Source organism: Talpa occidentalis, unplaced genomic scaffold (assembly GCF_014898055.3).
Source record: "Talpa occidentalis isolate TD23 unplaced genomic scaffold, MPIMG_talOcc4v2.1 talOcc4.10, whole genome shotgun sequence".
Classification (NCBI taxonomy): Eukaryota; Metazoa; Chordata; class Mammalia; order Eulipotyphla; family Talpidae; genus Talpa; species Talpa occidentalis.
In genome coordinates, this window is record NW_023600993.1 from 106,534,540 (window position 1) to 106,547,938 (window position 13,399).

At 72.7% G+C, this 13,399-nt stretch overlaps 3 protein-coding genes across 6 annotated transcripts; 2 read left to right on the top strand and 1 right to left on the bottom strand.

Annotated features, from left to right (window-relative positions):
* Positions 1 to 16: 16 nt before the first annotated feature.
* ARFRP1 (ADP ribosylation factor related protein 1) lies at positions 17 to 4,105 on the bottom strand. Of its 2 annotated transcripts, XM_037501362.2 has the most exons (7): positions 3,971 to 4,105; positions 3,798 to 3,885; positions 3,604 to 3,686; positions 1,970 to 2,051; positions 1,774 to 1,844; positions 1,252 to 1,352; positions 17 to 1,185 (listed from the first exon to the last, which is right to left on the bottom strand). In XM_037501362.2, the coding sequence occupies exons 1-7, from the start codon at positions 4,061 to 4,063 to the stop codon at positions 1,098 to 1,100; spliced, it is 606 nt and encodes a 201-aa protein (XP_037357259.1). In that variant the 5' UTR covers positions 4,064 to 4,105; the 3' UTR covers positions 17 to 1,097. The 2 variants fall into 2 exon arrangements, with proteins under 2 accessions (XP_037357259.1, XP_037357268.1); XM_037501371.2 differs by lacking the exons at positions 17 to 1,185; positions 1,252 to 1,352 and having other exon boundaries at positions 1,781 to 1,839.
* A 427-nt stretch (positions 4,106 to 4,532) lies between these two features.
* On the top strand, positions 4,533 to 8,680 carry ZGPAT (zinc finger CCCH-type and G-patch domain containing). Of its 3 annotated transcripts, none has more exons than XM_037521857.2 (6): positions 4,533 to 5,077; positions 6,723 to 6,856; positions 7,035 to 7,190; positions 7,508 to 7,699; positions 7,782 to 8,190; positions 8,321 to 8,680. In XM_037521857.2, the coding sequence occupies exons 1-6, from the start codon at positions 4,533 to 4,535 to the stop codon at positions 8,457 to 8,459; spliced, it is 1,575 nt and encodes a 524-aa protein (XP_037377754.1). In that variant the 3' UTR covers positions 8,460 to 8,680. The 3 variants fall into 3 exon arrangements, with proteins under 3 accessions (XP_037377754.1, XP_037377759.1, XP_037377763.1); XM_037521862.2 differs by having other exon boundaries at positions 7,580 to 7,699; XM_037521866.2 differs by having other exon boundaries at positions 7,035 to 7,160; positions 7,580 to 7,699.
* A 3,443-nt stretch (positions 8,681 to 12,123) lies between these two features.
* On the top strand, positions 12,124 to 13,352 carry SLC2A4RG (SLC2A4 regulator). The gene is made up of 3 exons (XM_054698730.1): positions 12,124 to 12,592; positions 12,924 to 13,093; positions 13,300 to 13,352. Exons 1-3 carry the CDS (start codon positions 12,250 to 12,252, stop codon positions 13,330 to 13,332), a joined length of 546 nt encoding a protein of 181 aa, XP_054554705.1. The 5' UTR covers positions 12,124 to 12,249; the 3' UTR covers positions 13,333 to 13,352.
* The last annotated feature ends 47 nt before the right edge of the window (positions 13,353 to 13,399 follow it).

Genomic DNA, 13,399 nt, shown 5'->3' on the forward strand with positions numbered 1-13,399 from the left:
CTCCCGCGCGCCCGTTTTTCCTACACCGGAGCGCAGCGCCCCCAGCTGCTCCAATGGACGCTCCAACAGGCTCGTCAGAAAATTTATTTTTATAAAGCCCTTCTGTGAAACTCTGCCATGTCCACTGCGCTTGGCGAAGGTGTGCATGAAGGAAACGCGGAGCCCCGGGAGTTACGATCCCCCGGGAGTTCCACCCACCCCCAGAGGCAGGAGACTTCCCAGGAGGGGAGGGTCTGTCCTGCCCTGGCATCCCAGGTATTTTCTGGGAAAGGTAGCTCCCCCCAGGGCGGGCCAGGCCTTCCCCCCAGCCCAGGACCACCGCCGAGCACCGGGGGCTAGAGCCCCACCCCAGCCCTGACTCACCCCCTTCCCAGAAATCCCTGCCCCTGGGCCCACAGGCGGGTGTGGGGTGGAGAGAATCACCCTGAGCTCTGGGCCAGAGCAAGACCCCGCCCGACAGGCCCTGCCCCCTGCCAGGCAGCCCCCGATGCTGGGGAGGAGAGCCAAGGCGCCAGGGCCACTGTGACTCCTGGGACGAGCTCCCTCTGCCAGGCCCACAGGTGCCCACTGCTGGCACAAACTGGGGCCTGGCCAGGCGCACCACCAGCCCCTGCCCCACGCCCAGGTGGCCACCAGTGGCTGCATGGTGGAGAGATGCCACCCCACACCTGGCTGGGGCACACCTCCCTCCCTGGGGTTGAGGCCAGCCATGTGGGGCCCCCTAGGGCCACTGCCAGGACCAGGGGCTTCGGCTGGTCCTCGCAGCTGCGGACCAGGTCTCTGTCCAAGTGAGACGGGGGCGACTGAAGCGCCGTCCATGGCGACAGCTGCCGCGGGCCCCATTCCCGGCCAGGCACCCTACCCACTGCAAGGCCTGCATTCAGGCCGGAGGCAGCCGGGGCACCCCAGCAACACCTGCCCAGCTCAGTTGCCCCCACTCCCCTCCGCAGAAGCCTCCGCATGCCCACACGACTTTGGACACAGAAAGGTTTGTCTTAGAGAAAACCCGAGCCCGGTTCATACACAGCAGCGGGGCGCAGGCGGGGCGGCCTAGGTGATGACCCTCTGCCGCCAGGGGGCCGGTGGGCGGGGCTGGCCTAGGTGATGTCCCTCTGCCGCGGGGGCCGGCGCAGGTTCCTCACCACGCACCTCACCATCCACTCGATGCCCTCGCGCACCCCTTGGCTGTGGAAACAGTAGTGTGTCAGGTGGGGCCAGCTGGGCCCGGCCTGCAGAGGGCACCCCACTCACCCAGTGAGGGCTGAGCAGGCCTGGGTGAGACAGTCACGGCGGCCGATCTTGGAGGCGCAGTCACTGAAGGCCGTCTTGATGTCCGGGATGGAGAGGCAGGGCTGTGGGAGGCAGGCGCTAAGAGCAGGTGGCCTGGGGGCCTGCACGGGTGGCCTCGGCCAGTGGTGAGGCAGCAGGGAGGCAGCGCCACAGGCCAGAAGGGAAGGGCCCGCGGCCACCTCAGCAACCGGTCGGCTAAAGGCCTGGGTAGGCTAATGTGGCTGCGGGGGGCCCCGCCCTGTGGCCCCAGGTCTTCAGGGATGGGGGCCGTGGCCACCCCCGAGAGCACAGGCGGATGGGGTCAGCACTGGGTCCTTTCTCCCCAGAGGAAGAGCCCCTGGGCCTGCAGAGTGGACAGCCAGAACAGGGACAGGCCGCAGCCACCTCTCTCAGGAGAGGGCCGTGTGTGGGGAGGGCGGTGGCCCCTGGACAAGCACCCGCACGCCTGGTGACCGGAGATGGCGCACGCGGGTGGAGGCTCACCTCGACGTCCTGCTTGTTGGCCAGCACCAGGATGGGGACGCCGTCCAGTGCCTCACTGGTGACCATCTTCTCTGGGAAGGGTGGAGATGGTTCTGAACCCCTTTACCCACCCGAGGGCAGACCCAGGGCCCCCCACGGCCAGCTCCGGCATGTGAACTGAACTGATCGCCCTCTGGCCCCGCCCAGCTGCACCTACCGAATGCCCGCTTGGACTCCGACAGCCGCTCCTCGTCCGTGGAGTCGATGACGTAGATGACGCCGTGGCACTCCGCGTAGTACTGAGGGCAGAGGGGCGCTGAGCCGGTACGGTCCAGCCACGCCAGTGCCCGGTGCCATCTCAGCTGCCCCAGCCTGATGACGCCACATGAGAGGCGGGGCCGGGCCAAGGGGCCGGCGAAGGTGGGTGCAACTGGGGCTTCCTGCCCAGCTGGGCAGCCATGAGCGAAGGCCGCCAAGGAGCCAGGGCAGCCACCCACAGAAAGCAACTCTGTTCCCCAGTGATGCTAGGGTCCAGGCCAGCAGGGCACAGCCTGGGCCAGCTGCAGCGGGGACCACGGGGACCCCCCCCCCATGCTTAAGCACTGGTCCAGGAGGAGGCAGGGAGAGGAAGCAGCTGGAACACAGCAGCCCCGGGGCAAGACAGACAGGAGCGACCAGGGCCCAGGGCAGCATGGCGTGGAGGAACAGCTGTGGCTGCCCCCAGCCTCCCACCACCCGCAGCCCATGGGCCCTGACCCAGGCTGATCACCGTCAGCGAGCCAAATGCCCTGGTGCCTTGCATTCTGGGGGGTGGGGCAGAGGAGCGGGCTCAAGCAGGCACAGCACGAGTGGGTAGGAGAGCTGGTGGCCACCAGGGCCTTACACCCAATGGACGTCCCCTTGGCCTCTCGCTGACTTCAGCGGATCCTGGGGCGGCCAGCATGGCTGAACAGTGGACACTGAGCATCCCCCAAGGCTCCCTGCTGGCCCACCGCAGCCTGAACGTGCCTGTTCCCCGCTGGCCCTGTGTTCTCTCAGCTCCCTTCCTGGGTTCTGCTCCCCAACACCCATCCTGCTCCCCAACCTCTGCCATGGGTTCTGCTCTCGAGACCCTGGCCAACTACAGCACCAGAACTAGTTTCACTGCTGGGGCCTGGGGCCGTGACCAGCGCTCCCGGCTCAGCTCGGCCTCAGTCTGACTTAAGTGGAGGCAGAGGACCCCAGCAACCTGGCCACAGAGCAGAGGCTGCCATCCTGGTTGGAAGTCGGGCAGGAGCGGATGCTCTGGGGGAGCTCAGGGCAGGGAAGTGTTACCCACTGCTGGGGTCAAGCCAGGAATCAGCTCCTGGGCTCTCAGGCCTGGCATGGCCCCAGAGGCTGTGGGAGTAACATGCTGCCCTCTGTACTGGCTGACCACCCACCGGCCCATCAGGAGGGGTCACCCCAGGGAGGAGGCTGGCATCCAGCCCACTGCGGGCACCCAGGGCCTGGCACAAGAGGGGCGACAAGCAGCCCATTGCAGTCTCAGAAATGCTCACCACCTGCCAAAAGAGAAACTGCAGGAGCCCTGGAGGACCCTTCCCAGGGCAGGCAAGGAGCCGAGGCGGAATGGAGGGAGGGCCTCGAGGGCTCAGACCTGCGGAGAAGTGGCCCTCGCAGGGTCTGCTCTGGCCACAGCAACAAAACCTCCAGGCAAGGGCTTTTGGAAGAGCGGCTGCGGAACCCTGGGTGGACGGGGCCTCAGAGCAGAGCGGCCGGGAAGCCACCGGCAGATACCTGGCCAAGTGGGGCGCCCCGGGGCGGGGGCGGCGCGGGAGGGACGCCCCAGAGCCCGCACCAGGCATCTCTTACCTTGTCCCACAGAGACTGCAGCTCCTCCTGCCCGCCCAGGTCCCAGAACATGAGGCGGGCCTTCCCCACATCCACCGTGCCGACTGGGGAGAGGAGACGGCACTGAGGGGCCCTGCGGCCCGCAGCACCCCGGGCGCCAAACCTAGCGGGGACCCACCCCGCGGCCCCGGCCCCGGCCCCGGCCCCGGCCCTACTGTTGAGGCCCACGGTGGTGGTGATCTTGGACAGGCTCACGCCCCTGTAGTTCCTGCTGAGCCGCGTCTTCGACTGCTCCAGGAAGGTCTGCGGGGACAGCGGCCGGGTCAGCCGGGCCAGCCGCCGCCGCCCAGCACCCCCGGCGCGTCCGTCCGCCCGGGGCGCGGCCCACCGTCTTCCCCGCGTTGTCCAGGCCCAGGATCAGGACGCAGTACTCGTCCTTCCGGAACATGTACTTGTAGAGGCCGGACAGCAGCGTGTACATCCCGCCGGCGCGGCCCTCCGCGGGCCCCCGCTCCCCGCTCCCCGCCCGGCCGCCGCGCTCCGCGGGCCTCCGAGTGGCCGGGCCGCCGCGCGCCGGACGCGCCGACCCCGCGCCGACCCCGCGCCGACCCCGCGCCGACCCCGCGCCGCGCCGACGGGACGCCGGCCCGGGAGCCGCGCAGCCGTCCCGGCGGCCCCCGCGCCAGCCACTTCCGGCGGCGGGCGGAAGCGCCGCGGGCCGCTCTAGCCGGTGAGGCGGGCTCTATGGCGGCGGCCGGAGGCCGGGCGGCGGGGCGAGCGGGCCGGGGCGGGGCAGCCGCGGTCGGGGCGAGCGGGCCGGGGCCCGGGGGCGCGGGCGGGCGGCGGCGGCGGCGCGCGGGGGGCGCGGGGCGCCGCGGGGGCGCGGGCCGGGGCGCCGGGCGCGGGCTCACGCGCCGCCCCCCGCAGCGCCGGGCCGCCCGCCGGCCGGCATGGACGAGGCCAGCCTGCGGGCCGCCCTGCGGGCGCACGACGCGCAGCTGCGGCAGGTGGAGCGGGCCCTGCGCGCCGGCCCGGACCCCGCGGAGCTGGCCGACCTGCGCCGGCTGCGCGGCGACCTGCAGGAGCTGATCGCGCTGACCGAGGCCAGCCTGCTGTCCGTGCGCCGGAGCCGCCCGCCGGCCGCGCCGGGCGCCGCGGACGGCCCGGCCCTCCCGGAGGCCGAGCCCGGGGCCGCGCCGGACCCCGCGGCCCCGGGCCCCGAGCCCCAAGCCGGGGAGGCCCCCGGCAGCCCTGGGCCCGCCCGGGAGGCCCCGCGGGCGGCGGAGGAGCCGGCGCGGAGCGGGCGGAAGGTGAGCGCGCCCTTCCGCAGCGCCTGGGGCGCCCTGGAGTACCACAACGCCATGGTGGTGGGCGCCGCCGAGGCCGAGGGCGGCGCGGCCGGCGCGCGGGTGCTCTGCCTGTACCCCACGCACGCCGCGCTGAAGCCCTGCCCGTTCTTCCTGGAGGGGAAGTGCCGCTTCAAGGAGAACTGCAGGTAACCGCCGGCCGGGCCGCGGGGCTCGCTGGGGCGGGGAGTCGGAAGGGCGGCCGCCCGGCGGGATGGGCCTGCCTGCCCGAGCCTCCTGGCCTTGGCCCGGGCCTTCCCCCGGGCACCGGCCGGGCCGGCGCTTCCTGCCCGCACCCCGCTGCCCGCACCGAGGCCCTGGGTGACCCTGCTCCCTCTGGGGCCCCACCTTAGCCGCGCGGGGTTGGGGTGACCGCCCGCCGGCGCAGGCCGGCACGTCTGCCGCTGCGGCCCGCCCCCACTCCACGGCTTCGGGGAGGAGGGTGGAACTCTCCTGTAGATACTTTGTCTTTGAGGTGACTGGGTGCTGGAAGGTCTGGCTCCCCGTCCTGCGGGGTCCGGAGCCCGTCTCCCCGCCCCCACCCCATCAGGGCACAGCTGCCGGCCCTGGGGACACCGCCTCCCCGCTGTGTTCAGGGGGCACTTCCCTGTGTCTGCCCTGACCCCCACTGTCCCGTCCGTGTCTCCGGGGCATCGGTGGCTCAGACGCGGGGGCCGCGCGTGGTGCCGTGTGCCCGCGTCTCAGTGAGCGGCCCCGCACCGCTGGCGGCTTCCAGCCGGCTTTGCCCATGCGCCGGTCACCAGGCCCTGGTAGCAGGACCGGGACAGCTGCCTCCCTTCCCCTCCGCGTCGCGTTCCCCGTGGGAGCCCACACTGCTCAGCCCGTCCCCGTCCGTCCCCAGCCTGTGCCTGGGCCGCTGGGCGGCTGCAGGGGGGGAGCTGGCGTCAGTTTCCCGCAGGGCCTGTTTCCCCCGCCATCTAGGTCTTGCCTGTGGGGGTGCACGTAGCATCTGACGTGGGTTTGCGCCCCGCGAGAGCTGGGGGAGTGGCCTGCAGCACCCCAGGCTTCCTTGGTTGCTGGCAGGACAGGGTGTCTTCCCTGCTCAGGGTCCCCGATCTCTGCCCCGTCTCCCTGAGGCAGACTGGGGGATGCGGGGCCCCCCTGACACTTGGCAGGCACACAGCGGGCCCTTTATCTCGTCAGGTGAGGCAAGCGTGGGGCACGCAGGCGTAGACCGCAGCAGCCCGGTCCCTGCTCGGGGGGGCTGCAGCTCTACCAGCCACCCCAGGACCCGCCCCACGCTGCCCCGACGTGACCTCCTCCCTTCGCCTGCACAGCCACCACCTGCCCCACGACCCCTCCTCGCGCCTCCTCACGGCCCATCCCCCCCGGGGGAGCGGCAGCACCGCGCACGGTCGCTGAAGAGGAGCCTTGCGAGGGACTCTCGGGCCATCTGCCTGCCGTGGGGCGTGGGCACGCCCCCCACCCCTGCCCGCTGAGCCTCCCTGCCCGGCGGGGTGAAGGCCAGGCCTCAGGCACTCCTGTGGGGCAGAGCCGACCTTCTTCGCCGTGGGCCTCCCGCCGTGCCCTCCCCTGTGGAGGGGCTGGGCCGCAGCCCGTGTCCTGCTGTCTCGGCGCGCACTCCGTACCCTGCCCCGCTGACTGTGGTGTCTGCGCCGGGCCTGGCTCTGGGCCCCGCCCCACCCCTTTAGCCCTAAAAGCAGGGGCCGGATGAGATGCCTCGGGAGCTGCCATCCCCTCAGGCGGGCCCACAGCGGGCGTTTGGGCTCCGGTCCCCCCTGCCGGCCCTGACTGAGTCCCATCTTCCCACAGATTCTCCCACGGACAGGTGGTCTCTGTGGACGAGCTGCGCCCCTTCCAGGACCCCGACCTGAGCTCCCTGCAGGCCGGCTCCGCGTGTCTGGCCAAGCAGCAGGACGGCCTCTGGCACCCAGCGCGCATCACTGGTGAGCCTGCGTGGCCCTGTGGCCACCGGCGTGCCCCTGCTCCCCAGCCTATGTGGGGCGCAGGACCCCACTCGGTCCCGGGGGCGGAACCCCCCCCCCCCGCCCGCCTGCCCCGTGTTCATGGCGGCTCCTGCCCCGGGAGGCCGCCAAGCCACGGCCTACCTGTTTCCTGCTGCAGATGTGGACGGTGGTTACTACACCGTCCGGTTTGACTCGCTGCTGCTGAAGGAGGCTGTGGTGGAGGGAGATGGCATCCTGCCCCCTCTGCGCACGGAGCCCACGGGGCCCTCGGACTCGGACAGCAGCGATGCAGACGACTCCAGCTATGCCAGAGGTGAGCGCTGTGCTGCCCAGGGCCCGGCCTGGCTGCTGGGAGCTCTCCTGGCAGGAGGGGAGGGGAGAGCCAGCAGGGCATCGGGGGCAGTCAGAGATCCCTGCGGCCCAGATTGGAGGGGGAGACGCGATTGTGGCGCCGCAGAAGCTGGGATGTGGCCACGGCAGGGAGGGGTCTGTTCCGGAGCTGGTGGCTTCTGAAGGGGGGAGCGGGAGCCCAGCGGATGGGGCTGGTGTCTGTTCTTAGCCTGGGTCGGGAACCCTGGAGCGACCACGGGAGTTGCCTTGAGCCTGTGACATGCCGGGTCTGCTGGGCAGTCCATGGAGATCCAGGACCGCGTGGGGCCCAGAGCTGTCATCGGCGCCCCAGTCACTTTCCTGCCTTTGCAGTGGTGGAACCCAGTGACGCCTCCAGCGGGACCTGCAGCTCCGCCTTCGGCGGCTGGGAGGTGCACACACGGGGCATTGGCTCCCGGCTCCTTGCCAAGATGGGCTACGAGCCTGGCAAGGGTGAGTGTGCGCCGCGTGGCGGGTGGGGGTGCCTGCGCTTGGCCCAGGGTGCCCGCCTGGCAGTGCTGCCCTGTGTCCCCAGGTCTAGGCCGCCACGCTGACGGGCGGGTGGAGCCGGTGCACGCCGTGGTGCTGCCTCGGGGCAAGTCACTGGACCAGTGCGCTGCCATCCTGCAGAGGAGGCCCAGGCCCAGTGTGGCTGGCTCCCCGCGGCCCCCGGCAGGCAGGGGGCGCGGGGGTGGGCCCGGGGGCCGGCCACCCCCTCGGAGCGTGTTTGACTTCCTCAATGAGAAGCTGCAGGGCCCGGCACCTGGCGCCCCGGAGGCGGCAGTGGCACCTGCGGGCAGGAAGAGCGGCAAGGAGGTGTACCACGCAGATCAGCGCTCCCGCCGGGCCCTGAACCTGCGGCTCTTCCACACGCAGCAGAAGGTGGAGCAGACGCAGCGGGACATCCGGGGCATCCAGGAGGCCCTGGCCCGCAACGCCGGCGGGTAGGGGCAGGCCCGAGGGGCGGGGCCTGGGCCTGGGGCACAGGCAGCGCCTCACCCTGGCCGGGCGGGTAGGGGCAGGGCTGCAGCCCTGGTGCATGGCCGTGGCCCCACGCGTGCGGGTCCTCCCCAGGCACAGTGTCACGGCAGCCCGGCTGCAGGAGCGGCTGGCAGGGGCCCAGCGGCTGCTGGGGCAGCTCCGGGCCCAGGAGGCAGGCCTGCAGCGGGAGCAGAGGACGGCGGACACCCACAAGAAGATGACCGAGTTCTAGGGCCCCCGGCCAGGGGTGCCCAGCAGGGCCCGCTGCCTTCAGAGAGGCCCGCTGACCTCAGCCTCATGCCGCCCGGGGCGTGGACTCTACTGAGCGGAGGCGGAGCTGCAGAGGTCACTGCTGGACCTTACTTGCCATCAAGGTCCCCCGCCAGTGTCGTGGGGGCGTCCGCGTCAAGGACATTAAAGTGGTTTTGTTACCGTGTCCGGCATCTCTGCTGTCTGGGGGGCCTCTGCCGGGCGGCGGGCAGGGTCTGGAGACGGACTCTCTCCCCTCCCTCGTGCCCAGCCCGGGCTCCGGCTGCTCCAAGGCCTCACGGGCCAGCATCTGCCCGGGTGTCCCTCGGGGCGTGCTGAGGAGCAGGCACCCAGCGCTCCCTGGCTGGGAGAGGCGGCCGGGGCGGTGCCAGGCCCAGCGGGTGGTGGCTCCTGCGGGTGCAGCTGCTGCAGGGCTGCTCCTTTAGGCGGCCCCGCCCCACCTGCCCCGGCCGGGGGTGGGCAGCCCGTGGCCTAGTGAGCACCTGCTCTGCCCGCTGGCTGGGCCCCTGTGCCCCTCTTGGGGCAGCAGAAGGTTGGGGTCTGGGAGGACCAGATCACCACATTAGCCAGCCTGAAGGGCAGCCAGCCCCACCTCTGTGCTGCTGGGCCCTGCCCCACCTGCCGCGCACAGGCCCAGCACGGTTGGAGGAAGGACTCCTGGGTAGGGGCAGCAGCCAGGACCTTCCCAGCCCCTTGTGGCCCGACCTCTGGGGGGGGGGCCGAGGCCCCCCAGCCCTGGCTGCAGGTGACGTGTCGGGTTTGGGCTGCACTGACCACAGTGGGCCTGTGCTCGGGTACAGCTGCCCAGCCCTCGTGAACCAAGCTTGGCCTTACCTGGGTCACCCTTACCAGCAAGCACTGGAGGGGAGGCCAGCTTCACCAGAGCCCCCAGCCCTGCCGCCCCCCCCCAGCCTTGAGGGGTGGGGAAGGGGCTTTGGAGGGAGGGTTTCCTATGAGCTGAGACAGAGCGCCCAGAGGGAGGGGCTGGGCAGGCGGTGTGGGGTGCAGAAGTGGGCCCGCAGGGAGAGGCCTGCTCCTGAGCTGGCCCAGGGCCCCATCTTTCTCCGCAGTCTGCTGTTTGGCGGCATGGGGTCCCCATGGCACGCTGACCCCCTGGCGGCATGGCCTGCACCGTTGGCTGTGGGTGCTGTGCACTGCCTGCTGCAGGTGGCTCTGTCCCCGCCCAGGGCATGGCCTTCACACTTGTGGCCAGAGTGGCGGGCACCCGGCAGATGTGGGGCCACCCTCCCGTGTCTTGCCAGCGACGTCCCTGCACCCCATTTCTGCCTCCTCTTGCCCCCAGGAAGTGGGCACCGAGGCCACTTGGGGGGTTGAGATGACAGTGTCAGTGGTGTGTACCAGGGTGTCCCCAGGGCCAGGATGGGACCAGCAGGGGATGACCCCACCTCTGTTCCCTCAGCAAGTCCCACCGCAGGCTGCAGGAGCCGCCCTGGCCCCCCAGAGCTGGGTGGGAGGGACGGGGTAGCTGGGTGGGGATGTGGCTGGCTCCTGCCACGAGTGACCGCTGCCCTGACCCACTCAGCCCGCAGCCTGTCAGCAGGGACCTGCTACCACGGCCACTGCCAGAGCCACTGGAGATGCCCGTGGCGGCCTCGTTGCAGCTGGTGCTGCCCTGGGTTGTGCAGCGTCCCTGAAGCCACCTATTCCAGGGTGGGCCTCACTGCTGTCCCCTGGGCCAGCCTGGCAGCCAGCCCCGCGGAGTAGGCAGGGGTCTGGCTGCCCTCCCGCCATGCCAGAGCCAAGCGCGTGTGGTCACCTGCCTTCAGAAGCTCGAGGCACAGACCTGGGCCCTGAGGTCTGCAGTGGGGGAAGGCCCAGGTGACCTCACCGCGGGCTGGGGTGAGCGTGGCAGAGAGGTCCTGGCTGCTCGCTCGCCCCGGACCTTCCTGCTCCAGGTGGACACCCTGTACTCCAGGGTCAGCAAGCCCAGAGGAAGCCCGGGAACCCCGACGCAGGGCAGCTGCTGGGGCACGGGGCCGGGCCTGGCCGCCCAGCCCCTGCCCGGCCTGAGCGGCATTTGCCTGGCGCAGCTCCCCGGCTTCCCCTTCACCACCTAGGCAGGGTCCCCAAACCCCGCTGCCCTGCGTGCCCTTCCTCCAGGGTGGGCTAGCCCCAACCCCAGCCCCTCGCCCCCCAGACGCGCGCACCCTGGCAACACACATTTCAGCGCCAGGGCAGCCGGCCTGCGGGGTCCCGGCCGCCCCGGCCTCTCGCGGCTCCCACCCGGGGGGGGGGGGGGGGCACGGCCGGCGCCCGCGGCTCGGAAGGCCCGGGAGGGGTCGGGGGTTCTGCGCGCGGACTCCCCTCCCCGGGACGTCGGCGGCGGGGGGCCCTCGCGGGCGGGGCCCCGGCGAGTCGCCGTAGGGGTCGCGGGGGGCCGCGGGGCGCTCCCCGAGAGGACCGCGGGCCCGGGGCGGCAGGGAGGGCTCGGCGCGCGGGGCGGGGGCGCTCGCGGCCGAGCAACCCGCGGCCGGCAGCCCCCCGGGGAGCCGCGGCGCCGCGGGCCAATGGGAGCGCGTCGGGGCCCCTGGGCGTGTCGATTCGGCGCGCGAGCCAATCGGTGCGCTCGGGGCGGGGCCTGGGGCGGAAATTCGGGCGTGGCCTGGGGCGGGGCCCGGGGCGGGAATTCGGGCGGGGCCCGGGGCGGGGATTAGGGCGTGGCCTGGGGCGTGGCCTGGGGCGGGAATTTGGGCGGGGCCCGGGGCGGGAATTCGGGCGGGGCCTGGGGCGGGAATTGGGCGGGGCCCGGGGCGGGAATTCGGGCGGGGCCTGGGGCGGGGCCCGGGGCGGGAATTCGGGCGGGGCTTGGGGCGGGGCCCGGGGCGGGAATTCGGGCGGGGCCCGGGGCGGGGATTGGGGCGGGGCCTGGGGCGGGGCCCGGGGCGGGAATTCGGGCGGGGCCTGGGGCGGGAATTGGGCGGGGCCCGGGGCGGGGCCCGGGGCGGGAATTCGGGCAGGGCCTGGGGCGGGGCCCGGGGCGGGAATTCGGGCGGGGCTTGGGGCGGGGCCTGGGGCGGGGCCCGCGTCGGGCCGGCCTGTCCGTGGGGCCGGCGGGGCGCGCGTGGGCGCCAACCGCTGCGGGATTGGGGGGCCGAAGCCCAGCGGGTGCGGGGGTGCTGCGGTGCCCCGGCCGCGGCCTCTGCGGGGCTCCGCCGCGGGCGGTGGGCTTGGGCCGGGTGCAGCCGGAGCTGCAGGCCGCGGGCCTCGGGGCTCCACGGACGTGGGCGGCGGCGGCCGGACCCCAGACGCCGCCAGGGCCCGCCGGGGCGCCCGCGCACAGGGGAGCCGGCCGGGCCTGCAGGCCTGTGGGCGCGCTCGTGCCGGCGGGCGGGCGGGGTGGGGGCGCGCGCTCGGCCGCCCCGCAGCCCCGGCAGAGCGGAGCGGAGATGGGGCGCCTGCGCCCGCCCCCGGCCTGGGGCCGCGACTCCGCTTCCACCCCGAAGAGCCGAAGAGCCGGCCCCGACCTCGGGCTTCTGGCCGCGTCTCCCCGCCCGCCTGACGCCCTCTGGGCGCCGGACAGCCCGCTGGCGCGTGGGGCAGGGCGCTCTGGCCCTGCCCGCGGGAGCCTGGGCACTGGCAGCTGCTCGCAGCCCCGTCCCCCGGGAGCTCCGTCCTCCCGGCCTGGCGCGGCCCACAGCTGCCGCTGCTCCACCCTGGTTAAAGTGTGATTTGGGGGAGGGAGGGCCTGGCACCGCCGGTGGGGCCCGTCCAGCTTGGAGGTCTGGAGGAGCATGTGGCTGCAGAGGACGCCGGTCAGGGAGACCCGGGCCCAGACCCTGTTCCTGTGGTTCCTGGGGACCTGGGGCTCTGAACCCGAGAGCTGGGTGGAGCTGGGCATCCTGCCAGAGGCCAGTGCCTGGGTGAGGGAGGCTGTGTCCACACCTGCCTGGGCCTGCACATGGGGCGGGGCGAGGGAGGGGCCTGGAGTACTTGCCAGCCCCACCCAAGCTCTCCCCATCCCCCAGAACCCCCCAGGAAAGGCCCTGCTGGAGGAGGTCATGGCTGCCGCAGCCCTCACCAGCCTGTCCACCAGCCCCCTCCTGCCAGGGGTCCCCGCTGCAGCCTTCAGTCCAGGTGAGGCTGAGAGGCCTGGCCCAGGCGGGGTAGGGGTGGGGGCAGGACCTGCTCCCCCAAGACCCTCGAGCTACCCTCAAGCTGCGTGTCCCTTACCCAGCCGCTCTCTTCCAAACACTGACACTTAGAGCGGCCCCCTGAGGCCAAGCCTGGGCCCCGGCCGCTGACCCCTGGCTGACTCCACCTGGCTGGACTTCTGTGCTGTCCTTCCCGCCAGGAAGCGGCTGCCGCTCCCACCGGCTCGCTGTCAGCGGGTGGACGGCGGCTGGGGTGAGGATGCCTGGAGGCCGCCGTGTGCGCATGTTCCGAATGACCGTGTTGTGTCCCGCAGGGCCCGGCGTGGAGCCCTGGATGGAGGCCCTGGTGCGGACAGCGGGCGGCCGCGGAGCCTGGGACTGGGACCCGGCCAGGGAGCAGCCCTCCCCTGCCACCCCGACACCCCCGCTGCCCACTGAGGCAGCCCGCTTCCTGCTTGGGGAGCCTGCCCTGGGGAAGAGGAAGGTGAGCCTGGGCGGTCCTGACCCCACCCTTGTCTCCCGGAGCTGCCAGCCCATGCTGTCCCAGTGTCCGTGGAAGTGCTGCGGGAAGGTGCTGCGGCCGGCCTCTGGCATGCAGACACATCCGCCGGGGGCACCTGGGGTGCGGTGGGGCCGGCAGGGTGGGGGGTGCCCACCTCGGGCCCCCAGCTCCTGGCTGTGTCCCCGCAGGTGGAGCCCGAGCAGGGTGTTGGCGAGGACTGATACCTCATGGAGCCGGCCATGCTGCCCGGCGGGCTGTCCCGCCTGATCCCTGCGGGCCTCGGCGTCG

Coding starts and splice junctions, on each gene's coding strand:
- ZGPAT (XM_037521857.2), top strand. CDS start 4,533: ATGGACGAGGCCAGCCTGCGGGCCGCCCTGCGGGCGCACGACGCGCAG. Junction 5,078..6,722: donor CGCTTCAAGGAGAACTGCAG/GTAACCGCCGGC, acceptor ATCTTCCCACAG/ATTCTCCCACGGACAGGTGG. Junction 6,857..7,034: donor GCACCCAGCGCGCATCACTG/GTGAGCCTGCGT, acceptor TTCCTGCTGCAG/ATGTGGACGGTGGTTACTAC.
- SLC2A4RG (XM_054698730.1), top strand. CDS start 12,250: ATGTGGCTGCAGAGGACGCCGGTCAGGGAGACCCGGGCCCAGACCCTG. Junction 12,593..12,923: donor CGCTGCAGCCTTCAGTCCAG/GTGAGGCTGAGA, acceptor TGTGTCCCGCAG/GGCCCGGCGTGGAGCCCTGG. Junction 13,094..13,299: donor CTGCCCTGGGGAAGAGGAAG/GTGAGCCTGGGC, acceptor GTGTCCCCGCAG/GTGGAGCCCGAGCAGGGTGT.
- ARFRP1 (XM_037501362.2), bottom strand. CDS start 4,063: ATGTACACGCTGCTGTCCGGCCTCTACAAGTACATGTTCCGGAAGGAC. Junction 2,052..3,603: donor TGCAGTCTCTGTGGGACAAG/GTAAGAGATGCC, acceptor CTCTGCCCTCAG/TACTACGCGGAGTGCCACGG. Junction 1,845..1,969: donor GGAGTCCAAGCGGGCATTCG/GTAGGTGCAGCT, acceptor CACCCTTCCCAG/AGAAGATGGTCACCAGTGAG.